This window comes from Mchenga conophoros, linkage group LG16 (assembly GCF_057382185.1).
Source record: "Mchenga conophoros isolate Kocher_MC1m ecotype Shallow Benthic linkage group LG16, M_conophoros_male_GT1.1, whole genome shotgun sequence".
NCBI lineage: Eukaryota > Metazoa > Chordata > Actinopteri > Cichliformes > Cichlidae > Mchenga > Mchenga conophoros.
This window is the reverse complement of record NC_140541.1, coordinates 36,565,554-36,592,098: the sequence shown is the minus strand read 5'-3', so window position 1 is coordinate 36,592,098 and position 26,545 is coordinate 36,565,554. Positions and strand designations below refer to the sequence as shown.

At 41.6% G+C, this 26,545-nt stretch overlaps 2 protein-coding genes across 3 annotated transcripts in view; one reads left to right on the top strand and one right to left on the bottom strand.

The window, feature by feature from the left end:
* Positions 1-329: 329 nt before the first annotated feature.
* map3k19 (mitogen-activated protein kinase kinase kinase 19) lies at positions 330-15,546 on the bottom strand. Its single transcript, XM_085248777.1, has 17 exons — positions 15,442-15,546; positions 14,485-14,617; positions 13,845-14,039; positions 10,220-10,380; positions 9,950-10,065; positions 8,392-8,552; positions 7,702-7,762; positions 6,760-6,847; positions 5,931-6,059; positions 5,616-5,770; positions 5,514-5,548; positions 3,175-5,397; positions 2,273-2,377; positions 1,778-2,016; positions 1,429-1,681; positions 1,111-1,319; positions 330-743 (listed from the first exon to the last, which is right to left on the bottom strand). The coding sequence occupies exons 1-17, from the start codon at positions 15,450-15,452 to the stop codon at positions 674-676; spliced, it is 4,344 nt and encodes a 1,447-aa protein (XP_085104903.1). The 5' UTR covers positions 15,453-15,546; the 3' UTR covers positions 330-673.
* Positions 15,547-17,776: 2,230 nt separating this feature from the next.
* Positions 17,777-26,545, top strand: part of ramp1 (receptor activity modifying protein 1) — a 71,298-nt gene continuing 62,529 nt past the window's right edge. For both annotated transcript variants that reach the window (XM_085250000.1, XM_085249999.1), the window contains exon 1: positions 17,777-18,329. In XM_085250000.1, coding sequence (XP_085106126.1) covers positions 18,272-18,329 — 58 coding nt within the window. In that variant the 5' untranslated portion in view covers positions 17,777-18,271. The remainder of the gene's footprint in view (positions 18,330-26,545) is intronic.

The window sequence follows — 26,545 nt, the reverse complement described above, 5'->3', positions numbered from 1 at the left end:
GCAAAATACAAATTAGGCTGAGGCTATATTGTACCCTGATTGGGGATTTGCATTCGGGCACACAGGATTACTGCAGTTGTAGAACATAAGCTAGTCTTCACATCCTTTTTCTCCATTTTTCATTTCAAAATTCCAAATAAACTTTAATGTTGCCACTACCCTGACACAGAATAAGTCCTGGTGGTCTTTGTCATTTCATGCAAAATAAAAACATACTGTACTGATTTGTAGTTACATTTGAGGAGACATGCTGTTTTTTTCCAGTGGCATGATATTTAAACACGGTTAAATGCTGAATTCTTTGTGATTCAATATAAAGGTATGGGGGTCACTGAAAAATGATGGTTGGACTGAAGTATAGATGATGCATTTTCTTTTTATTAGAACTGAAAATACCATAAAAACTAAATGGCACATGTATGAGGAAGGAAAAATCCTACATGTAATTCACATTTTATAGATCATATCACTGTATACAAAAGTGCTTCTCATAACTATGGTTTTTCTTCTTCATCCTGCCCATCATTGGCACTACTGCTATAGTGCTGAATAGATGGTAAGCTCTCACAGGGTCACAAAAGACCATTTGATGTTTTGAGTTGTATAAATCAAACTCAGTGAAATCTTGTAATTTGAAAACAGTCCTGTCTGATCGCGGTGCATATTTCCTCTTTCACGTCACATTTGTCGGGATGAATGAATGCTTCAGCAGCTGGTCAGCTGATGGACGTAGCTTCTGGTCACTAGAGAGACAATGAAATTAGATCAAAGTAAACGAAATAAAAGATGCAACGCCGCCTGCATGTAACCACAGACTGCACATAATAAACGGACAACATGCCCACCATGTTGAAACCTCTGCACAGGATACCTTATATTTTAGACACGTTTCAAACCATTAATGTCACCTTACACTGAAATAGTTAAAAAATAAAAACAGTCAAGTATATAGACTTACACAGTGGATTTCTGCTTCTGTGTTAGACCTACACAGTATCACCAGGTCTCATACCTGCTTGATATAGTAAATCTGAAATTGTTTTGGCATGCAACTGAGCTTGTGAAATAAATTAATACATTTTTAAAACAAATCTTTGCACTACATCTCACCTTGTCAAGCAGATTTTTACAAATTCCTTTGCATTTTCTGAGAAACTGTCTGGTAAGGAAGGCATCAACCCTCTCTGAGCCCCAATGTAGAACAAGGCAGCCATCTTGTCCATGTGTGCCAGCGGTGGTTTCCCTGTGGCCATTTCAAACACCGTGCACCCCACGCTCCATATGTCTGACTTTCTCCCATATCCCGTTTCATTGATAATCTGAAGTGAGAAGACAAATGTCTAAAAAGTAAAGTTGAGGTCTCATGGCAGCGTAAATGTTTGCAGATTATTGATTAAATTTTTTTTTAATGACTGAACTCCAGTGTACCTCTGGTGCCATCCAGTAAGGCGTGCCATGAACAGACTTGAGCAGGTCAACACTGTTGCAAGTTGTGTGATGCATATAACTTAGTCGACGTGCGCATCCAAAGTCTATGAGTTTGATGACACCAGTCGGCATTAGCATGACATTGTTTCCCTTCAAGTCTCGGTGAATCACCCTGTTCATGTGAAGGTAAGCCACCCCTTCCAGTATCTGTTGAGTGTACAGAGCCAGGACTCGCTCTGGCAGTGGACCAAATCTGAGGGCATCAGATAATAACTTGTACTCGGGACTCTTGTGAAGAACAGTTATTTTGCCAGAAGTGATAGCTTCAGATAAAATATTTCAGACTAACCTGTGAATGATGCTTGCAATGGAGCCTCCTGGGATATACTCCATGAAGATGGAAACCACATGCTGCTGAAGCGAGGTACCCAGGAAGCCAACAATGTTGATGTGTCTGAGGGTTTTAAGCAACTCCACCTCCCCCTGCAGACGACTGTATTCTTTATTTGCAGCATCAGCGTCCGAGGAATCGAGGATCACCTGCTTCACAGCTATTAGCTGACCCTGACTGGTCAGGCCACAGTACACCTGGTAATGTGAGGCAATAAGACCTGCTGTTGTAAATGATTTTGGTTTTTCTGGAATATTCTGGAGTGCATGTTTTAATAAATGAAAAGCAAATTTTCATGTCAGAGAAAATGTCAAAGAAGGTCAATTCTAGTAGTTCATTTAGTCCTAAATGAACACAGTGGCAAAAGTAGGTCATTCTGAGTAATTTAACAATTTTTGGCTCAGTTCTTGTTCAGTTTTTTTGCTATGTGCTATCAAAAGTTAGGATACATACTGTGCCATAGGCGCCCCTGCCGAGTACTTCACCCTTTCTCCATGTGACGGTGTCATCCAAGACCAACCCAGAGCCAAGCACAGTGCCACTGCCTCTTAAAGCAATCTTCAATAAAAGGCACATAATGATAATTACACTACAAGAAAGCGTTATCACAGTGACTGAACTTAATTATCAGCTCATTCAACATTTTGTTATGCATTAGTAATGCTTCAGTTTTAAATATGATCAGTTTATCTATGTTAAATGGGCTTTAAAGGCAATGTTAATTAAACCATTACTTAAACCTTTACTTGATCTCCCTGTCTTAGTTAACTGCAGGCCAATGTTTAACCTTCATTTAAAAATTCTTGAAAGAATAGTTGTAAAACAGCTGGGTGATCTTCTGCAAAAGGATGATTATTAGAATAGTTTCAGTCAAGATTTAGAGTTCACCGTAGCACAGAAATAGCTAATGAATGCAACGTTATTCTGTCAGGACAAGCAAGGAAAGCAGTGCTTGCCCAGTGAAATCTAACAGCAGACATACCACCGAACTGAAAGTAATCCCTCTCCTGCCATCACAAACAGCATCTGCTTGAATGTGTTGTTTGTTTCACATTTACCAGTTCTGTTTGCATTGTTTATTCTCTAATACGTATTGTGCAAATTACACATACATTCCTACTTCAAGAGTCCTGGGAGAATCACGGTGCTTAATTAACACATGGCACGTATACCCCGTGACCAGTTCTGCATGTACTCTCCGCTGCTCCACTTCTTTGAAGAATAAACAATCTAACAGCATCTCTTCTCCAGACCCTGATTCTCTAACCAGAACTGAAAACCTTATTGTTTCCTCCTCAACCAGCAGTATTTATCAGTAGATAAAGATTTGACAGTTTGACTTCCGAAACGGTTACCTCGGAAAACATATTTAGTCCCATGACACGATCATCTTCTCTGCTGGATTCCTGGTTGCTCTTTTCCTTATTTGGATTAAGCGGGCCTATGGATGCATCCCTCTCATCCAAAGAGATCAGTTCCTCTGCCAGACACTGCAGCAGATCGTCTGTAAGTGGCCCGTCACCTGCTTCATCCAGAAACTTCTGGTAAACAGGGGACGTAATTGTGTAGCTGTTGCTACTTGAAGATGTCCATGTGTCCATCTTTGGCCGATGAGGACGTTTTGATAACACGGGCTCTGGAAGTGGTCCGTTTTGATTTCCTGTTAATGAACTTACTGTTGTGTCTTGAATATTTTTGTGTGTGTGACTGAAATCTGCACCATGAGAGGCAGATGTTGGTGTAGTGAGAGTGCTGTCATCATCACATTTGATCGTTTCAGAGTCATGTGTAGGAAAGGTCTCTTCTATTGTAGACAGGTGACTTTCACCCTTGTCTTGACAAATGTTGACACCTTTGTTAAGAACTACCTCAGTGTCTAGTTGAGGATTATTTCGCCCTTTGTGGATGCCCTTCCTGACAGGTGTGACTGGAGTTTTTATCCTGGACGGCACAGGCTTTGCTTTGCTTTTAGCTGAAACCACTGTTGTCTCAGCTGGGCTTCTGTTCGGCTTACTGTGTGCTGATTTCAGTTGCCTGTGTTTTGCTTTATGGCCCTGTTGTGTCTTCTTAGGTGGAGCACACTGGGGAGGGCTTCTCTCGTTTAGTTTCTCACAGGTGTAGGGAACTCTGAGGTTTTCATAGACAGGACCGGCAAACATCTCATAGATGGCTGGCCCTTCTTGACTCTGACTCTGTATCTGCTGAAACATATCCTTGTAGGTGATGAGGTCAACGGCAGATTTAGACCTTGGTGTTTCCTCTACACAGGGTTTTCTCAGCTGCTGGGCACTTCTCAGCTCCCTCCCTTGTGCATGCTGCTGAGTAGTGACAGGATGTATTATTTTGCTCTGTGCATAATCAATAACCTTCTTCCGTGGCGATGAAGTGCCAGAATTAGAGTGAGCACATTTTGATTTCATCTTTGACTTGGCTTTAGCTACAGTACCCCCTCTGCTACCAGTTTGCTCGGGACTTTTCCTGGTTTTATCTTTGACCTGAGTATTCAGCAAGGAGTACTTAAAGTTGCTTTTGGACTTACTCCGATTTAAAATGCTTCTGTCTTTATGTGCTAGTATGTTGAAAGGCTGCTTAGTGTGATTGCTTGTTCTCAGTTCAAAGTTCACATTGGTTCTTTTCTCCTTATCCGGTGTAAGCTTCTCATCTTTCTTGTGATCTCCATCGTTCCGATGAATGTTTTCAGGTGAAGCACAAATTTGAATATTCCCCACAGCAGCTCTGGGATTTAACGTTTCATCTACTGGACTGCAAACTAATGTTTTGTCTACCTGGTGTTCTTCATCACAGGAATACTTCATTATTGTTTTTTCTGTCTGTTTCACATTCCTCAATTCATTTAGATCATTATTCACATTAAATACAACTCTGTGGATAATCTCAGTCCCGGGTTCAGAAGTGTTCCCCACGTTGTTCTTCTCGTCCTTTGACTCTGATGTGAAAACTATTACATTATTCAAAATGCCTTCATCCTGAGTCAGAGTGTCTCCATTTTTTGCAGAGTCATATGCTTTTGATGACTCGCTGTCAGCACACTCTTTTGTAATATTCATACGGCTCACTTTGCCTTCATTCTGAGAGTTCAAAGCTATTTCACTGTTGTGAAGATCACTTGTATGATTGATAAGGTCTTCCTTCAGGCTATGTCCTGATCTGCGGATCAGTGGAACATGATTAATCTTTGACTGAACTTTAAAATGCAGCGCTGTCTTCCCAGTCCTATCAGCCTCAGCGGTGCTCGCATCCTTCGGAAGCTCCAACATCCTGTCGTGACTGACAGTCAGATATGCATCTTGATCCCTGTCAGCGTCCTCATCCTCTAAATCGACTGAGCTGTGGCTGCTGCTGGACCCGCTCTCCACACTGCCATCCTTCGTCGTTGAAGGGTCAATGCATGAGCTGCCCCAGGACAGTCTCTCTCTTTTCAACCTGGTCCTTGTAGAAATAGGGCTCTGACTGATGGGCTTCAGGGGAACATGTTGCTTTAGTACAGGCAGAGCGGTGCCGTCTCTGAAGCGTTTGTCCAGGGGTGCCAAGAGTTTTGGTGTTCGGGGCAGGAGACCCTGGAGAAACCCGTGGCAAATTAATAATACAGGAATTATTCATTATAAAAACATTATGTGGATGAAAAAGAAATGAAAGTATTGGGGAAAATGGAAGGATTGTAATTAAAACATACCTTTTGTTCATTTATAGTATGATGAGAACCCAACCCTGCAGATAGAAAGAGATGTAACCATCAAACGTCATTGAAATATAACGTGTAATGCAGAGTACATACGGGTCTGGATGTGTGCTCTGGCCTGCATCATAGTGTTTGGACACAGCAGAGGTTCCATGATGCTGGGAGCCGATTGGCTGAGCTGACTGGGCTCTGGCACAGACAACAAGTGGGAGGGTGGCGATGCAGCAACCACACTTCTTGTTCTTCGTCTCCTGAAAAAAGAAGAAGCAATATTTAGTTTTTGTGAGTGCCAGTGATTTGTTAAACTTTTTCTTGTCAGCACTGCTGCACCTGCTTCTCTTCATCTGTGATGGTAACAAGTAGCGTAACAAGTTAGCTATCTGCTGCTTGATAGTTCACGTGTATGTATACCTGTGTGGTGGGGGTACTGGCTGGCAGGGGCTTCTCACACTCAGCAAGCCAGACGCCAGAGGATGGTCTGCATGGCCCCGGTGTCTGCTGTTGTTGCTCTTGTGCAAACTGGGCAGAGACACATCTTGACTGAGGAAAAGAGTGGAAAACCCTTTATGGTTGTCATGGAGAAACTCATTATTATTTGTGGACACACTATAATGTCTGAACTGAGAAATTATAAAGAAGAACATTAATGAAAGACATGTACAGATGCATTTGAAGTTTGTTTTGTTTCAAACTGCATGTAAAGCCTCACTTTGCTCACATTTCTGGAAGCTGACGCTATGAAAGGAGAGACCGGCTTAAAGACCTTTGTTCTCCTTGGAGAGCTTGGAGTTGATTCAGTGGTGAGAGCTGCTCATAACAGACAATGGGCTGATTCACCAAAGCCCCCTCTCCCCCTGTTCCTAACCTGTTTGGCTAGAACAGGTTGTCCTCTGGACACGGTGACAGGTGCCTGTGCGCAGATCTGTGGGTGTAACCAGACACTTTTCTGCTGTTGGTGTTAAAGGACGGGGGATTTGTTGACCAGCCCATTGAGAGTGTATGCTGTATATACAGGACTGTGTGTTACAGCTGCAGGCTGTTACCTGTACACATCAAAGATGTTTGTCTGTACACAACAGTCTGTGGTTACCTATAAACAGATGCTGATGCGTTCACAGGAGTCAGCGCAGGATCACCAGCTTGTAAATTATATTCTTATCCTGATACAGTGAATGCACACTTAAAAAGACCGCACATGATAATGTGTGTGCTTGAGAGAGAGAGATTTTAGCGTGCCCACCTGCCTCCCCTGCCTGCCTCCTGATAGGCTTCCCTCATGTCTATCAGTGTTTCCATGGATTCTTGGGAACAGGGGGGGATCCCCTTATCTGCTCCGGACACACACAAACACACAGCGTAACACCCGTTCATCAAATGTCATTTTTATTCTTTCAGTATTCGTAGTAAAATGCTGAGCTGAAACTCAAACACGTACCATCCAAACAGTCTGTCAGTGGTACAAAAACAGAAAAGCCACGTTGTACCTCCTGTAACAGTCAGCAGGAAAAGAGTTTTCTAACTCCACAAAGAGCCTTGATAACCATACAAACGAACAAGTTCAACTTAAGTTCACACTTACTATTTTCTACATTAAACGTACAGCAGCACAGCGTTCATATTTACCGCACTAATGCTCATCACAGAGGAAATAATAGGTTTTACCTGTTTCTGAGCCTGTTGGTCTCTGATCCCATGATGAGGCCACTTTAAAGAATTCTTTTTTAAACTATCACTCCTCTATCCCGATTTCTTGGTCAGTAGTTTCTTTCTCTCACTGTAGTCGAAATGCTTTTGGTGTCCTGTCTAACACCCTCGCTTTCCCTCTGTGGTGTCCAAACCATGCCGTCTGGGGTTGTGTACGAGACCACTCCTATCCAGTCACCCCCCCAACCCCCTCCTTTTAGAAGGTGATTTGATCTCATGGCCTATTTGGGATGCTGATTATGTTCCTTTTTCAAAATCTGAAGCGTTAGCTGCCATCCAGGACCCGTGAACTGAGAGGCATTTTTATTGCAAGTTAATGTTAACTTTGTCTTTAACCCTTTTGACCTCTTAGGTTAAAAGGTTAGGTTAACTAGGGCACAATTTTAGTCCAATCTAATAAGTCCACAAAAGGAATGCCGCTTCATTTTCACCAAACACTTCAAGTAAACATGGCTAAAACCTCTTAAAGCTCCCTTACCTTGGCTCAGGTCTTTATGATGGTCAGATTGAGGGGGGCTCCCTGGAGACTCTGGAACTTCCTGGAACCAAGAACAAAGGTGAGGTCGTCAATACATGCTCCAGTCTTAAAAATGAGGCTCATAAAAGATCTTCCAGATGGAATTTATGTTTATAATGCTTAAAATAATTTAAAACAAATATATACATTTCAATTAGATTAAATGTACTTGTAGCATCAATGTCCACAAGTGACTTTGACACAAAAACGTAAAACTTTATAACGTTATAATTTAAATATATGACTCTGAACTTTCCTGTAAGCTGAATTTCTTCATTCTACACTGAGTCTAATATGCTGCTATGGACTCGCCCTGTATTCTATATATGTATTACTCTAAATGTGTTGTGCACACAGACATTATACCTGTGTACATACACTACAGCTCTTCCCTGTAAACCACCTGCTGGTCTCCTCCAGCTAACCAGCTGTCTGCTCATCTACTTTTCCTATAAGAACACCCACAATACAGTAGTATGGCAGTACGGTGTCAGCTACACAGAGCACGTGTACACTCAAACAGAGAGCCAATTACTGGTCCATATATATGTCTTCTGGGTGACCACACTGTCTCTCTGTGTGTTTGTTAACTGAACTGACTGCACTGAAAAACACACAGCTTGCTGGTCACACTGCAGACGTAAAACTCACCCTGGTGTGGCTGTACTGAAGAAAGTGATCTTGACGGGTTGCTGTCATTGTGGGCGTGGCTACTATCGACTGGTTAGGATAAAAGCTCTCAATGTCCAACTCTCCGTCTGAATCTCCAATCTCTGAGACCAAATCCCGTGTTTGTGAAATAGGAACGGCATCTACACAAAACCAGGAAAAGAAAGAAGTAGTAAAGTGTAAAGTAAAATAAGTCCACTTTTTTTCTTCCTGCAGAAATTGTGCAAATCCCTGTTTGGGGCCACACTCCTGGGGTTGGGGTGCAGGCGTCTGATAGGTTAGAAACAGTAAAAGAAAAAGGGAAAAAAAGCTATTTTTATTTTTGGCTTAAACAATGTTTTCATCCATATTGATCCATGCTCTCTCTGTCACATGGTTTCAGTTTGTTGACGCAGACTCCGTCACATGTAAAGGCTCTTAGTAAAGTGCTCCCTCACACATTAACAAACAAGTCTTTCTTATACCCACATGAGTGCAGACGTTTTACTGTGATAAACAGGATTATGAATGAATCTGGTATGCCGGTTATTTGTATCCGTATAAGAAAGCCAGGAAGATCAAGAACGGAGAATTTGAGGCTTTATACTTCGTACATTGGCACATGCTTACTTTAGATTCATTTTAATAAGTTTAATAAGTAGCTGATCAATTAAACACTAACCAGAGTAAAGAGCAAATAACTCACTCGACAATAAGAGTACTCTAATATAATCTACAGGCAGTGTCACAGAATAAGAAACAGGGATATCAGCTGATTTGGTTTATAATCTGCAGATCAAAGTCATGCATTGTGATGTTACACTCACACCCCAGAGCGCCGTAGTGCTGGACAACAGTGTTAAAGTGCTTGTAGACAGGATCATTTACATTTTACAGAAACCTTTACAAACTGCATGACATGATCCGATTTGTGATCGTTCTGAAAGAGCATGAAATGATAATCCTTACTTTTCCAAAGAAGATTAAAAACACTGTTGAAATAAGGAATTTCATGATTTTCGCACAGCTGAGCAGGGACGTTTATTTCCTTTGAACCTTTTTATTGTCCCTTTACCTCCTTTTTTGGTCTCCATTGACTTTCGGAGGAACATCTGTCTCTTTAGGAACTGCTGATGTTCTGATCCTGTGAATCCTGTGGGATGGGGCCTCCACGGGTTAAGGGAAATCCTGTGTATGTTACTGATGGAGTTTGGAAGATTGGTCAGTTTTTCATATCTCTAAAGCTGTTCCTGAGCAGTTTGTGTGGTATGGAGGAGACCGCTGCCATCGGGGATGCTGTAGCTATGGAGATTGTGCGAGGACTGCACAATGTAGGTAGGTGGGAGGTGAATGCCAAGGCACAATGATTTCCAGCAGGACTTGCCATTGTGACAAAATCATCAGTGGCATTCAGTTTACCTGGTCGGGTGATCAGTTTATTGCCAGTTAAAGAGAACTTGTTGGTGAAATAGCTGCTGGCTGAATGAACACTGATCGCAAAGAGTGAGACAAATGAGGTTAAGGTGTGTGTGTGTGTGCGCGTGTGTGTGCGTGTGTGTACCTTTTTGACTTAGCGCCTCCATCAGAACATGGATGATGTCTTCTGTCAGAAAGCTGTTGGTATTAGCAGCGTAGTGGAGAGCAGAGCAGCCGTTATGGTCTCGTACCATCAAATCACTGATGAAGTTAAAAGACAGATGAAACAAATCTCAATATATTTTTTTGCACTTCTAGTGAACTTTACATATTTAATACTTAAATCAGCATGTTGCTCGATGACAAAAGGCTTTAATGTTACCTGTCTACTGTATAAATATTTGTGCTTTCTTACGCAGAAACTCCCAGCAGTTCCTTGATGACCTCCACGGGTTTGTGCTCCCATGGCAGATGTGCTCCTAAGTCTTCAAACAGGTCGACGTCCCTGACAGCAAGCATCACAGCTGTCACACCGTCGCTGTTTGGAACATTCACATCCAGCCCGTCGGTCTGAAGCTGACACGTGCAAACACACACAAACACAAACACAGGGGGAAAAATTCTAAATTAAACTGCTGATATAACAAGCAGCACACTTTAGTGTCATCCATTTCCACCATTAGATGTTACTGGCCTCAATGTGTGTGAATTAGTTATTGTGAAGCAGTCAGATGGTACTAGTTAGCAAACAGACACTTCTTCACGGCTATGGGAGAATTAATTTGATGCTTTATAGGGAACTAAACACTAATGAAGATCTGTTTTCTCCTCGTCTTCCTTCCATTTTCTCATGTAGTCACCTCATGCAACATTTGATCACTTTTCCCATCCAGAGCCATCAGCCCCAGTCCCTGTTCTATAAATGCATCGTGTTCATATTCAGACTCTGTTCAATCCTCTTTCTCCCCATCTCTGCCTCATCGAGGTTGTCCATGGCATCTAATTCAAAATATTCATCAACCATCTGCTTTCTCCACTCCAGCCTTTTAGACTCTATCTCCTACATTTGTCTCAGATAATGCTCCACGATGGACCCTAACACCACAGAAACATTTCATCTTGCATGTTCACATTTCTTAAAACAGATTTTGGCCTTTTGTTCCAACTGATCTCTCTTTATTAAAACTGCACACGGAGTAACAAAGTGCTGCAGTGTGAAATGAGGCCACGAGGCTCAGACCGTACCCTGCATTCAGTGAGCTGTACTTTGTGCTGGAAATGTTTGTAACAAGTTAGAGTTTTGGAAAAATGAATTAAATAAGCAGCGACAGACCGACGTTTTAAATATAAAAGAATCCTGCATATGAAATACCCCAAACACCTGTGTGCTTCATAAATAAATAACCAAGGTGATATATGTAAGTTATTAGTTCATTCAGTTTATGTTTAATTCATAAATAAATAAATAAATAAACCTGTGTACTCAGCTGTTAGCATACCCAAACAGTGTGGGCTATTTCCAGTCATTTTACAAAAGCACCTGAGCGTTAGTATCACATTTCCAGATACACAAAGTCACCAAAGGACACACTAACAATGGCAGGCCTCTTTGCTGCTCTGAGCTGGTTATAATTCAGGAATGCATTTGGAAATGCCAAATTAAATGTGCCTTATTATTACATTACAGAATCACATATATATTTTCTCATGATTTTAGAGGTTTAACAACATTTTCAGTCTCAGAATCAAAACTTTTTTTGGTTCAACCACTGTTTAATCCAACGACGGCAAACTCATTTCAGTTGTGGGCCACGTGCAGGTCACTTTGATCAGAGGAGGGCTGGACCAGTGAAACTCTCCCTTTGTGCCAGTGTAGACATCACATGTTTAAAATCCCTGAAATAGCTTAACATAAGAAAAAGAAGTGCACTTTTAACAGTATTAACTTTTAAACACTTTTAACTGTTTTTTGACATGATAAATGTAAAATCTAAATGTATTTACAGTGGGGCAAAAAAGTATTTAGTCAGCCACCGATTGTGCAAGTTCCCCCACTTAAAATGATGACAGAGGTCAGTAATTTGCACCAGAGGTACACTTCAACTGTGAGAGACAGAATGTGAAAAAAAAAATCCATGAATCCACATGGTAGGATTTGTAAAGAATTTATTCGTAAATTAGGGTGGAAAATAAGTATTTGGTCACCTCAAACAAGGAAAATCTCTGGCTCTCACAGACCTGTAACGTCTTCTGTAAGAAGCTTTTCTGTCCCCCACTCGTTACCTGTATGAATGGCACCTGTTTGAACTCATCATCTGTATAAAAGACACCTGTCCACAGCCTCAAACAGTCAGACTCCAAACTCCGCCATGGCCAAGACCAAAGAGCTTTCGAAGGACACCAGGAAAAGTATTGTAGACCTGCACCAGACTGGGAAGAGTGAATCTACAATAGGCAAGCAGCTTGGTGTGAAAAAGTCAACTGTGGGAGCAATCATCAGAAAATGGAAGACATACAAGACCACTGATAATCTCCCTCGATCTGGGGCTCCACGCAAGATCTCATCCCGTGGGGTCAAAATGATCATGAGAACGGTGAGCAAAGATCCCAGAACCACACGGGGGGACCTGGTGAATGACCTGCAGAGAGCTGGGACCAAAGTAACAAAGGTCACCATCAGTAACACACTACAACGGCAGGGAATCAAATCCCACAGTGCCAGACGTGTTCCGCTGCTGAAGCCAGTGCATGTCCAGGCCCGTCTGAAGTTTGCCAGAGAGCACATGGATGATACAGCAGAGGATTGGGAGAATGTCATGTGGTCAGATGAAACCAAAGTAGAACTTTTTGGTATAAACTCAACTCGTCGTGTTTGGAGGACGAAGAATGCTGAGTTGCATCCCAAGAACACCATACCTACTGTGAAGCATGGGGGTGGAAACATCATGCTATGGGGCTGTTTTTCTGCCAAGGGGACAGGACGACTGATCCGTGTTAAGGACAGAATGAATGGGGCCATGTATCGTTAGATTTTGAGCCAAAACCTCCTTCCATCAGTGAGAACTTTGAAGATGAAACGAGGCTGGGTCTTCCAACATGACAATGATCCAAAACACACCGCCCGGGCAACAAAGGAGTGGCTCCGTAAGAAGCATTTGAAAGTCCTGGAGTGGCCTAGCCAGTCTCCAGACCTCAACCCCATAGAAAATCTGTGGCGGGAGTTGAAAGTCCGTGTTGCTCGGCGACAGCCCCAAAACATCACTGCTCTCGAGAAGATCTGCATGGAGGAATGGGCCAAAATACCAGCTACTGTGTGTGCAAACCTGGTAAAGACCTATAGTAAACGTTTGACCTCTGTTATTGCCAACAAAGGTTATGTTACAAAGTATTGAGTTGTATTTTTGTTATTGACCAAATACTTATTTTCCACCCTGATTTACAAATAAATTCTTTACAAATCCTACCATGTGGATTCATGGATTTTTTTTTCACATTCTGTCTCTCACAGTTGAAGTGTACCTCTGGTGCAAATTACTGACCTCTGTCATCATTTTAAGTGGGGGAACTTGCACAATCGGTGGCTGACTAAATACTTTTTTTGCCCCACTGTATTTATTTGTTCATTTTTATTGTTTTTTTTTTTTTTACTGTGAACTCATTAAAAAGATTCTACAGTAGATGAAAAATCTGAAACATTTGTGTCATTTAATTGTTTATTAGTTACTTAATTACTTTGGTGTCGCGTGAGTGGCTATGGGGCGGGCCTTATTAGTATGAAAAGCTTATATAAAATAAACTTATTAAAATACAGTTAAAAGCCCAAAATCTATGTCATCCTTTACATTTTCCAAAGCCACACAGTGCGCAACAACTGCATGTGCTTTTGTAATGGGAGAAGATTGTTGCCCTTGTTGTGTTGTCTTTACTCATCTGGGAAATCCTTTGACTCTCAGGTGTGTGTGTGTGTGTGTGTGTGTGTGTGTGTGTGTGTGTGTGTGTGTGTGTGTGTGTGTGTGTGTGTGTGTGTGAAGTGAGCTTACCAGCAGGTGCTGTAAGGAGTGGAGGTCTCCCTGCCAGGCAGCCTGCAGTAGCTGCGCCTGGGGGGGCAGATGAGGCCTTGACATCCACCTCACCATTTCTTCCCGCAGCTCTGGCGGACTTATGTGGAGCGCTGTCTGCTGGCTGAAGTTGCACAAGGTCAGGTCAGCATCTGTCCTCAGGAGCTGCTGAACCACCTGTTAAACCCACCACATAAAAAACCTGAAACATCTCAAAAAAATGTGAAGCGTAGATGTGTCGTTTCTGTCAGTAAAAGGACTGTTGTTGCTCATTTTAGTGTAAACACCTTGTGGTTGGGTGTATTTTAAGAAAACATAAGTTTGAGTTATAATTGGAGAGTTTCCCTCCAGACAAGCCTGTTTTGAATGTCTCCCTCAGAGGATGCAGAGGAGCTATGTTAAAAAAAAGTTGCATAATCTCATGTGATCACAGCACTTTGTTGTTATTGAAAGGAAAAGTACGACGTGTTACGTGACAGAAACTGGTTTCGTCTACCCAACCAATCATATCCATCTGGTGCTTTCCAGGGCTGGAGTAGCCAGCTTACCAAAGCGGAAGCATGGTTACAATAGACATTTACTTGCCAAACTCTCTCTACCGCACACATGCACACGCCGTTACCTCGCTCATGGCACCGCGGCAGGCAGCGATAAGGGGAGTGCATCCTTGTTCCTTGTCTTCCTTCAGCTCTCCTTTCTGCACCCCATCATCAGTCTCACCCTTCTTACACCCTTTCACCATCTCCCAGTCAGACCTGTGTGAACACGAGCCAAAGAAAAGCACAGTGTCTGAGCTGTGAGTCAGGGCAGACTGCTACTGTCATCGTTATTTAGAGAAACAAACGAGGTGGAGAAATTATTGTAAACACACCGCTGATAGATATTACCAAGCACTTTCAGCTAGATGTCTTTGGCAGTCTCTGTGTCTGTGCGATTATTAGTGTGACATTAACCTTGTGATGTAAGTCTCTGGTGATCTAGTGCTCCCCGCAGAGACTAGACTCAGGGCAGAGTATGAAGTATTATGTCTCATTATTACTGCTAGCGATACACATCTTAGTGCATTATGGTACTACATAAACGCAGAGTTTGTGGAGCTAAATAATAATATTTCAACTTGTGTTGATCTGGAAACACTTCTGTGTTTCTGTGTGGTTATGTGTCACCACGACAGGAAGAACAAAATAGCCCAAAGTCTCAGGATTGACTACTTCATGAACAAAAAGTGTGTGTTTTTTTAGTAAACCACCTTATTTGACCATGTTCGCGCACGCTAACACTCCCCCCTAATGTAATGTGAAATCATTTTATAAGTGTTTGTATATTTGTAAAGTAGAAATGTGTCTGTGAGGACTGAACTCCCTCTGGTTTAATGTTTGACAAAAGTAACAGTCAAAATGGATGAAGTGTCTAAAGCGAGTGCTGAGAGAAGGCTAATTTAAAAGTACAATAGAAAAAGTGCCTTGTACACATTTCCTGACATTAAACAGTTGTAAGTGGTGCTCATCTGTGTGAGCAGCATTAAGGGAAGACGATGATAATTGGAGTAAAAAGCTAAAATGAACTATTGTTTACTTACTGTTGTTTCATTTGTCTGAATCCACTTGTATATCTTCTCAAACCTTCTGTGGACGTTTGATCAGTGAACCTTTGATCTTTACTGCACACTCTCCACTCGAGTATTTCCTCCACTTTCCTCTGTTTTGTCCTGCATGCCTTCTGCTGTACGTTTACATTTGGTTACCTTGGAGACAGTCAGACAGACAAGCTGTGGCTTTAAATGCTTTCAGTCTGTTTGTTGCCTGATGCATTAAATCTAAGTGAAACCACGAATATGATTTCTGTCTAGTGTGCTCGACGCAGTTAGACTGTGCATGTAGTAAAGTTTGCTTCTGCGCATGATCAGGCTTTGTTTTTGGAGAAGGGGAGAAATGCACAAGCAATCTTTTAACTCATCAAGCTCAACTAAACAGGGAGGCTGAAGAAACCTATAAGTGAGCACGATCATATATATATATCCAGTCTTTATATCCATAAATACGATACTGTATAATTAACATATTCTCTAAATGAGGCTTCAGGATGACTGCTTGTGCACACGGTGCTGTTTTAAACTCCAAACCTGCTCTTGTGTTGTTGGATTTTGTTGACATGGTTAAAACATGCTAGTCTGTATGTTCAGAGAGTACCTACGATTACAGCTGAATGTTCAGGTGTGAGCTTCCTTAATGACAGTCACACCAAACTGAGGTATAATCTAACGCTGTATTACTTCTCCACAGCAGCGTGAAAGTCTCTGCTTTTAACTTCTAGATGCAACTTTGTGTTGGTTTCAGTTTCAGCAGCAAACTGGATGGAACAGTTAATTCCTCCTTCTTTCCTATTATTCTGTCATTTGTGTATCACAAATAAACAAGACAGGTCAATAAGTGACTCTTAGGTCAGTCTGAGAAACTCTTCATTGTTCCTTTGAACTCTGACTTTGGTTCTGTCAGAGACCATATTCTGTGTCCTCTCACTTTGTTTTTGCAGAATGTTTGCTCTGTGGTGTCATTTCCTCTGGACCTTTGCATTTCAGCTGAACAGATGGATGTGACTTTTTTCCCCGAAATTAATGCATTTGACTCCAGTTGTCTCCTCTTTAAGTCCCTGCGCTGGCAGCACAGCAGTGGCATCGTTGACCTTGTGTAAACTCTTTTTCTTCTGTTTTATCCTCCTGTCTGACCTTATCTGTGGAGCCCGCGGTGAGGGAATTGGGTCCTGACTCTGTCAGTGGGAGATGATTTGGCCACTTTCAGGTTTCCTTTCAGTCGTGCCACTTTCTGAATTTAAATTGTCTCTGAGCTTCTTCTGTAGTTCTGATATCATGATTTTACAAAGCCACACCTAAGGGAATGACATGAAGGCCTGTATAAATGCATATATGAGTCAGCTTTAGACCTTTTGATGACATTTTGTTTTGACACTTTAAAATACATAAAACATAAATGAAAACAAATAAAGAAAAAAACTTTCAGTAAATTTTAAAGTGCCTTTCCATAGAATATGAAGTTTTAATAAATACATGAGTAGGTTTATGTTTCTGCAGCTTCTGAATGTTATATTAATTAATGCTAAAGCTGCAAAGTAAAATCTGTCGCTTCTATTAATTTTATTTCTTTTAAAAAATATTCTTACTTGTACATATAAAAAATTTATAGAAAAAAAAAATACTGCAAATTAAACTATGCAACCACCTGAATCTGATAATGGCTATGAAAACAGCTTAAAGTGAAACAGTTTTTATCAGTGGCCTACATCTACACAAGAGGTGCAAATATACAATTATGAAGGAGAAAAAGAAACACTTATTTCACCAACTTTACCTCCTGAGGACTGGAGTTGTGATATTTGATGTAAATCGCTGTGTAACGCTCCATATGAACACTAGATGTCGCTGTTGGACAACTGCTCTGAACCCGTGCCACGCTTGAATCCGTACTCGCTGCACCTGTCCTCATCGCGTCACCACAGGCGGATGCACAGTGAATAGAATATAGTGAAGAGAATATAATTTTGTATAGAATCACAAAACTATACATTTCTTGTTTTTTTGGACTTTAAAGTTTATTGTTGCAGCTTCTTCAGATGGAACTCTGAACTCTGCAGACTCCTCTGTCTTTTAGTCGAGTTTTTATTTGCACCTGTTTATTTTCACGAGTTCTCTTCATAGTTTTTGATCATTTAGGATTTTTTTTTATTATTTGGATATATCGTTTATTGTTTATTTAAAGTAATAGATATATCTTTTACAGACTTCTGGGTTCTCTAATTTAACCAATCAAAGAGTGAGAAAAGAAGTACAGCTCCCTCCCCCTCCCTCCGCTCTTCCAAATCAGCCCCGCTCCCCCTTCCCGCACTGTTTGGGTCTGTCCGGTGTCCCCATCACTAACCGGGACCCTTGTCCTCGGGGGGAAGCAGTGAACCCTGACACAGTCGCTCAGCTCCACTGGTTCCATACTGGTGCGTCCCGTTGCGCACGAGAGCGCTTGAACCAAACACCGCACGCTTCCAGTGACGTTTTTCGGATTTCTTCAGACCTGTGGACGGCTTGTTGGAGAGAGAGTTGCAACTTTACGACTCATTATGTTTCACGTCTGGATGACTCGGTGACAGGAGGACTCGGGGGAGTTGAGGTAGCCTACAGCAGGAACAAGGAGCAGCCTCGGCTCTCCCCCGAGCGGTTTGCGCAGGGTGACACAGTGAAGCTTTTATTGGGGCTGATTGACCGTGCGGCCGGATTACATGGGCTTCTTAAACAGCAGTTATTTATGATGCTACCAATTACTCGTTGAGCTCTTGTTAGTTGCCGTTCCCTTCACTTCCTCGCTTCCAAACTTCAGTCAGTGGATCGTTTTGAGAGCGACAGGATGGGCTCGCAAACCTGCACAGCTCTGCAGAAACAGGCGCTCCTGTGGTTCGTTATAGGTGAGTCCCACACACCGTGGTTTAACGGATGCTCTTCTGATTAAGGCACTCGAATATTTCTGGGCTAAACTATAAGTTTTGTTTGAAAAATATCACAAAGAAGATCCTAAAACGGAAAGAAAAAGACGCATCCTGCCAGAACAGTGTAAAAGAAACGGGTTTGGATGCACTTCTGTTGAACTCGCCTTCCAACCCGGTGCCATTCACGCCTTTTACTTACCTCAGACATGTGAAGGAAAATGAGAAGTTTTTGTTTCCTTTCAACATAAAATACGAAATCATGCCAGCGTTTCTCAAACTGCTTTTAATTGTAAGAATAGAATATAAAATATTTCAAACAGTTTTATATCAATTATAGGACGAGTGTTTCTCATAACATGATATGAGATTTATTACTGGACTACTGGAGGCTGAGTGGTGTGTAAACACGATAATCTCTGTTTAAACTAAAGCATAGCAGCGATGTTGGGAAGTGGCATGTTTCAGGATAGATGTGCGCGCTGGAGACTGCAGTTGGCTGAAAACTTTCCTTCTTTTTGAAAACAACCCAGAGAGTGAGACTTTAGTGAGATTAGTGAGAGTGAGGTTTATTAAAGTTTATAAACGGTTTAGATGTGCGGAACTGACTTTGTTTGGGCAGCTTTTCCTTTGTTTGGTTTGTTCTCAAATGATTAATAAATTTTTAACATAATAATTTGTAAAAAAAATGTTTTTATCTCAATAATGCACTGAATAAAAGTGTATTCTCTACACAACAAATCTCACAAGTTATCTTTTTAATTGTGGTGACTGTTTGTTTGGATGCTTATCAACTAAAACCAAGATGAGCTCAGGCAGGACACGACGCTCTGCTCTTTCCTTTAAACACACAACAACACACACATGATATTTGCATAAAACAAAACACTGGCCAACACAGCAGAGAATGCAAAGCTGCAAATCTGACTCGAACACAACAGTGAATCCCACTTTTAGGTGTCACAGCGTGCTCATAACGAAGGAACGACACTGTTCTATTACTGTGTTCCACTCAGTGTATTTCTCTAAACCACTGTGACACCATCTGCCTCTGTAGCGGGCACAATTTATTTTACTTTCTTAATTAAAACCATTGCTTTTGGCTTCCCAACAATGTTTAGGTGGCTGATGGTATCAAATTAACGTGCACGTGAATGGCAGGACCCAAGGTTTCCCTGCAGATGAGATTGTGACAGGATGATCGATGTTATTAATTTCACCTGTCGCCAGGTTTTAATGTTGTGCTTGGTCATCGCGTTTGCAGCTCTTTAAAGTTGTTGGTACAAACCTGTTGCTTGGTGAAGCGGCTCGCTTTGGAAACTTAAATAATCTTAGCAAAGACAGCCACCGAGAGCCTAACCAGAAAACCTCTGGTTAGGCTCTCGGTAAGTGCCACTATGTTTGTCAAAACTAGTGCCTAAGATGGGTTTTTAAAAGTGTTTATATTTGATCTGAAAGGCCACACGTCCAAGCCGAGTGGAGAACAGGTTGTTGTACGATACAGTTGAGAGGTGATATTCTTCAAACAGGTGGGACGACTGTGCACGTATATTTTAAACAGTCTTTGCAGACAGACATTCGTGGAGTTGGACTCAGTTTTTTACAGGACCGGAAAAGCTTAACAAACAGTTGTGTGACAAAGAATTAGTGAACAGCTGGCGAGGTATGACACAAGTGTTGGTGCTAGCAATTCTCAGAAATGGTCTGAAGAAGGCCTGGTGAGGTTCAGAATGGGGTTTAAGGGCGATCATGTGCAGCAGAATTAAGACATGAAGGAAAAGTGGGACGTGCAAAGACGAGATATGCCCATCAAGAGCAAAATAACAATAAGCAGAGTCCTGTTAGAGGCAGAAAGATTATGGGCATCTCATTCTGTATATGGATCACTTTTCCCCCTAACTTCATTCTCCCTCTTTCTCGCTGAGAGCACTCACATGTTCACGGCACTCGTAATTTTAGACTTATCATCAGATTCAGCTGACATAGTCTGAGACATAATGCTAACCACTGAATGCTTCACCCTTAGCTGAACTGTAATATGAAACCTGTCTGCTAACCCTGAACTAAATATTTGACACTGTGGTCGCTGTCCCTTCCTCGGGTGTTTTGAAGCTATGAGCTTGTCAGTGGAAAAAGAAAACGAACATCTGCACAGCTGAAATACGCACTGGAAATATGTGGCAAATGTATGCACGCTCAGACTGTGACAGTCTAACAGCAGCATTCAGGCAAGCTTCCTCTACTCTTTGTCTTTTGTTTCCTGTAACTAATGCTCTGTGTAGGTGTTTGATATTTACAGAAAGAGAAAGTTATGAATCATCGCAGTACCGCTGAACTGCCACATTACTGCTCCACAACATTTCTGTCTAAAATGGGAATTTCGAAAGTTTTCCTCCCAAAACTCACTTTTGTTAATATCTAACAGAACACTTGGAAATGGCAAATCAAAACAAACCCTGCTGTGGAACTCGCCACAGTCATTTGTGCCATGACAGAAGCATTTATTTCTTTTAATTTTCCATGCTAGTTTTCTTTCACCAAAGAGTGCAGAATGGATGAAGGGGAAGGAGTCTGTCACTCGTTCAAAAAGGGCCTGGCACATAGAGAGAAGCTTTAATCTTCTCTCTCTGACGTGATCGTCTTTCATCTGACGGCTCAGGATTTGATTTGAATCCTTCCAAACATTTTGCACACAGAAGCAACTCAGTCACAGTGAAATGTGAAATGACAAAAGGTAAACACTTTATAGAATGACTCAGGGGGGAAAACGTCTCTGACAATTTGGCCATATTCACTGAATATTTTATAAACAATCAAAATGGTTGACACAGTTTACACAAACTGAAGTATGAAGCTCAGATTGGATCAAAGAACGCCACCTGTCAGGTCCCCGTAACCAAGATTGTGGGAGCTGCTCTCATAAATCTGGGTCTCGGGCGAGTTTTTAATCGACTCTTCATCCAAAGTTAAATATAATTATAATAGAGGAGAAGCCAGTTTTAATGAATTTCATTTTGGAGGCTTTATTCAGAATCAACTGGTCTTTCAGATTCATCTTGCTGGCCATTGCAACCGTTTCTCCTGCTGGCCACAGAGCGGTCCCAAGCCGAAGCTGCTATGAGACTTTAGCAGCACGAGTTAGCCAAAAATAATGGCTGTCTCTTTCCGAGCAGTTACTTGTTTACACAGTTTATTGGTGTTATTGTGTCCAGGCAACAAGCATACGTGGGAACGCCAAGGACACACAACATAAACAGTCCTGGGAACCATAATAAAGCTTTTTTTTTCACTAAAATGGTTGTAAAAACAGAGGAAGATAAAATGAAACTGCGACACAGAAGCTGAAATAGATATGAACTCAACACTAATTTATTACCTCGTAAAAATGATGAATGGAACACGACAATTGTTTGTGGTTGGATAACAACTCGCTTAAATCTTGTGGAACATTTGTGGCTCATCATGATTGCTAAACGCTGCGAACAATTTCAAATGTGTGCATCTGCTCTTTGTTTTGATAGTTTGCATATTTTGTTTTTAAATCTGCAAAGACTGTTTAAAAGTGATGCTGGGGATGGACCAGTCCATCTATACCAGGCAGGCAGCGCTAACATATAGACACAGACATCCATTTGCACCTGTGAGCAATTTAGCAATAAATAAATGACACGTTAACTGCAATAACCAGCAATAACCACTGTGCTGCCACATACTGTCCAGTCATTAAGCAAAATTAATAAGACGGATATGCTAATTATGCAATTTTACTGATAGTAATTGATAGTACTGAAAAGCTAGTGGGGTGGCTGTAGCTCAGGAGGTAGAGCAGGTCATCTACTGGAAGGCTGGTGGTTCCATCCCCCCAGCTCTGCATGCCAAATATCCTTGGGCAAGATATTAACCCTAAGTTCTCCAATGCATGCATCCAAGTATGAAAGTTAGTAAGCACTTAAAATCATAAAAAAGTGAATGCGGCATGTTGTATTAAGCGCTTCGAGTACTCTTTCGAGTAGAAAAACGCTCGATAAGAATCAGTCCATTTACCATTGTTTTAAGTATGAATTTGGCCTATAGCAGATGCAGACACTGATATCGTTTCTGTTTGTGTATCATGTTTTTTTATAACTATTTCTTGTCTCGTGCCAAGAAAATAAAGAAATCTTCTTTCTACGCTGACGTGAACAACAGAATCGTCAACAGCTGACATTTCCAAATGCATCGTTGCTTGGCGATTGGCCCATATCGGTCAACAGAGCCAATATTGGCCAATAGCAACGTCCAGCCAAGTTATCAGTCTTCACTTAAACCCGACAGCTGGTATGAAGTGTTTGTGCTGATATGTGCTGCTGTGCGTGATGGTCCGAGCCGCCCTGTCATGTTTTTTTAGAAAGATGAGGCTCTTTCCTGGCAAAACTTCCACATGAGTCATACTTGTTATTTTTTTAAATTGTGCTGTTTTTGAACTTTAACATTTAGCATGCTCGCTGTAACCTGTGGAGTCTGAGATGTGTTTCGTGTTTTATACAGTTTCTCTGAGCTTTGCATGGTCTGACCTTGGTGTCGGTTTGCTGGGACGTCCACTTCTGGGTAGACTGATGACTGTTGTGAATGTTTTCCACTCATGAATAATCTTTCTCACTGCAGGATAATGGACTTCAAATTGTTTGGAAATGGCCTTTTAGCCCTTCCAGATTGATGGGCAGCAACAATTGCTTCTGTAAGGTCATTGCTGATGTGTTTCTTTCTTGGGATTGTGTTTACGCACACCTGAATGCTCCAGACCAGCAAACTACCCAAAACCTCTGATGCTCACACTTGCTGATGATCAACGAATCAAGTGCATGTCAGGAGGAGCACCTGGCTGTACTCACCCTCTTAATTCCTACAGAAGCAGTAAGGGTGCACTTAGTTTTCCACACATATTGGCTCAGTTTTTCCCAAATAAATAAATGACACGGTAACCTCTTACAGAACCAGATGGTTTTTTATTAAGTGCTGATATGAAAATCTTTAGTATTTAAAAAATATGTAAATTCTTTTGACAAGAAACCATTTTCTTTAGTATGATTTCAGCAAATGTTTATCCCACCACCTGAAGGAGAAAGCAGAATTTTTAGATGATGAAATTCTGCCTTTTTCTTCAGCAGATAAGCAGTTTGCTTCATCAGTGTGGAAAGGTGAGATGTTGTGTTCGGTTGGCTGACATCCACGAGCCCCAGCAGGCACGGATCTTTTTTGATGCAAGAGTGTGAACACAAGGGAACACAAGGGGGTGAGAGACAGAAAGAGCACAAGTTCGACCCGACTGCTCCAGACACCTTTTCAGCAGTCTGTGATGCTGCCACCAGAGACAATAATGATAATATTTCTGTCAGGTTTTCGCCTCGCTCCTCAGCTGAGCTATCAAATATCTGGATAGATTGTGCAAAAGCTTTTCTGTCTCCGTTCTGCTTGGACAGGGTGCGTATTTCTAATATGAAGGACTCAAGGGAGCATTTTTAAGAAGCTTCATAGAGCAGCAGATAGCGGGGGAGGCGAGCAAGAGCTCGAATCGCTTTAACGAGACAGAAAGAGATAAGCGAGGTAGGTGTGGCCCGGCTGTGAAAGTTTTAATCTTTAGAATTGTGTCTGTTTGTCTGTGTGCATCCTGTGCAACAAGCCCGCCCACTGGACCTCAGCTAATTAGATAGATGGTGAATGAGCCAAAGACAGCCAACAAAAGTAGCCATGCCCTGTTTGATGGAGCTGTTTTTCATACGGTTATCTAATAATCATGTGTAATACTAGATAACTTCCCTCGTGCACTTCTTCATCTGTGTGAGTTCATCTCCTTCTGCAGCTTCTCTATTTATAAGGAAAGTTAAGATATCCTCTTTCTGATTAAATAACTCTGCCTCACGCTTCAGTGGGATGTCTTCAAGCGAGCAAAGCTCACAATTAGGGCTGGGCCATATCATACTGTTCACGGTAATACCGGTATAATGTTCGGCAACGACAAGAAAATGAAATATCGCGATAGAATATGGGTAAAACGCGCATGCACAGTGCCTTTGTTTTCATATGCACATGGTGGAAAAAGCATGGCGGCGACGCAGAATGAGAAGGACGAAAGCGGATCGTTGAATGAAAAAGATGAACCAGAATTGGTTTGTAAAAATGTTGCAACTTCAGTTTTGTGGAACTGGTTTAGCTTTCGTCCGTCAGATACAAAACAAAGCACTATTTTTGGTAGAGCATACTAGCAGGCCGTCGTTATTACCGTGTTTTTTGGAAAAATCGTCAGTGCCCCTTATAATCCCGTGTGCCTTATGTATGAATTCTGGTTGTGTTTACTGACCTCGAAACGATTTTATGTACACGGCGCTGGAAAATCTGTCAAATGTTTTAGTATGACTTTGCTAAGCTACGAAGCCGCACCGCTTGATGGATTGTCGGAGCATTACGGCTATCGTAGGCAGGAGCCTCGCGGAGTGATACGTACTGTGCTTCAACATAATATTACCGTATTGTGTGTGTATAACCTCTTTTTAAGTTTTGTGGATATTATACATGGTTATGCTGAGGATATGTCGGCCAGTTTCCACTGGAAATGCCTTTTGGTTAAACTGTCAGCAAGGAATTTGCATTTGCACTGTTACATTTTTATATAACTTTAATGCACATAAAAAACAGCTGCTTGTTTAAGTGAAAATACATTGATGGGTTTTCTTTGCACTAATAAAGTTGTGGAGTTGTAAAGTGTTTTGTCTAGTGTCAATTATATCGTCAGTTATATCATTATCGCAAATTTTCAAATGTATATCGTGATAAATATTTTTGGTCATATCGCCCTGCTCTACTCACAATGGGAAACACAGATAATAGCCCAAGGCCCCTCTTATGCACTCCATATGAGTGTTTCCAGTATTTAGCTTTTCAAATCTCCTTGTAGTACAGAAAGCTGCAGCAAAAGCAGTTTACTGTACCAGAGTCAATATGTGCTAACCCATGGAAGGCCTATTTTTAACTTTTCTTTCGAGAGCCCATTTAACACTCGTTTGAGAGGATTAGTGAGCCTAAAGGCTCTGCCATAATTGGCGAGCAGTAGGAACAGATCCGTGTTTGCCTACAGTTTTTACGAGAGGGGATCTGAAGAGGTGCAAAGTGTCAAGGATCACTAACGATCAGATCTTCTTAATTAGCTATAGGATCGGTGGTTATGCAAGAGAGCAGCCATCTTTCTGGTCGGGGGTGCTTTTCTAATGAATAGGCTGCCTGTTTGTGTTTGTGTGTATGTGAGCGAGCATTCACAGTCCATTTAATTCAGTTGTTGAACCCACTCTCCAAACCGAATGCTGGTATCGATTCTGTTTTGCATTTCCATAAAGCTGGCCGATGACACGCAGTGATGAATGATTTTTGAAAGTTCAGGTGTTGGCATTTCTGTCTGATTATTCTTTTGCTATAGCAAAATATAGCTGAGGTCAGAACTGTAGAAGGTAAAAGAAGGCCAATTTCAACAGTACGTGTCAGTTTTTCTACATGATAAAAAAAATGCTGCTGTGGTAAATAAATGAAATCTGTCAGAATGAAGAAATTAATGGGTAGAATTACAGGAAAGGTTCTGGCAGCTAATTGGCCAGATTTCTCTATATCCTGTACCGTTGACCCATTGTGGGAAAAAAAGGAGACTTTTCTGTCATTTAACTATTTATCTGTTACTTTCGTGTAGTATGAATGGCCATAGAGAAGATCTTAATCAGTAGAAGAAGATGTAAAACATATAAAAATACCTTTAAATCCCCAAATCTATGTCCGCCTTCACATTTTCCAAAACCATCCAGTGGGCTGGACTGGAGTCTTTGCAATCACCCGTTGTGAGGGATAAATGAGTATTCGCTGAGCAGTTGCAAAAAGCTGAGGGGGTTGATGGTCAAAGCTCCAGATGGGTCGATAAGTGACCCACCTTTCACTAGGGAAAACATGTTGCCCTACTGGCTGTCAAAAACCTTGCAATTGTTTTGGTTACTATTTCTGTGGAACTGAGTGGAAGTGAGGACTGTACCATCCGTGGAAATCTGTTAGCAACCAAAGGAGGTTTTTGGTGCACCACTTTCTCTGCAGTCGACCTCCAGGAGCCACTGCAGGCTAACCTGAGAATACACATTTAGTTTGTGTCGTTATCCAATACAGTGGACAAACTTTGGGCAACGTGTGCA

What these genes read in the sequence shown, in the direction of transcription:
- map3k19 (XM_085248777.1), bottom strand. An exon ending in TTCAGTACAGCCACACCAGG is followed by an intron (nt 7,763 to 8,391) that starts GTGAGTTTTACG and finishes TCTTGGTTCCAG; the next exon opens with GAAGTTCCAGAGTCTCCAGG. An exon ending in TCATAAAGACCTGAGCCAAG is followed by an intron (nt 6,848 to 7,701) that starts GTAAGGGAGCTT and finishes TGTCCGGAGCAG; the next exon opens with ATAAGGGGATCCCCCCCTGT.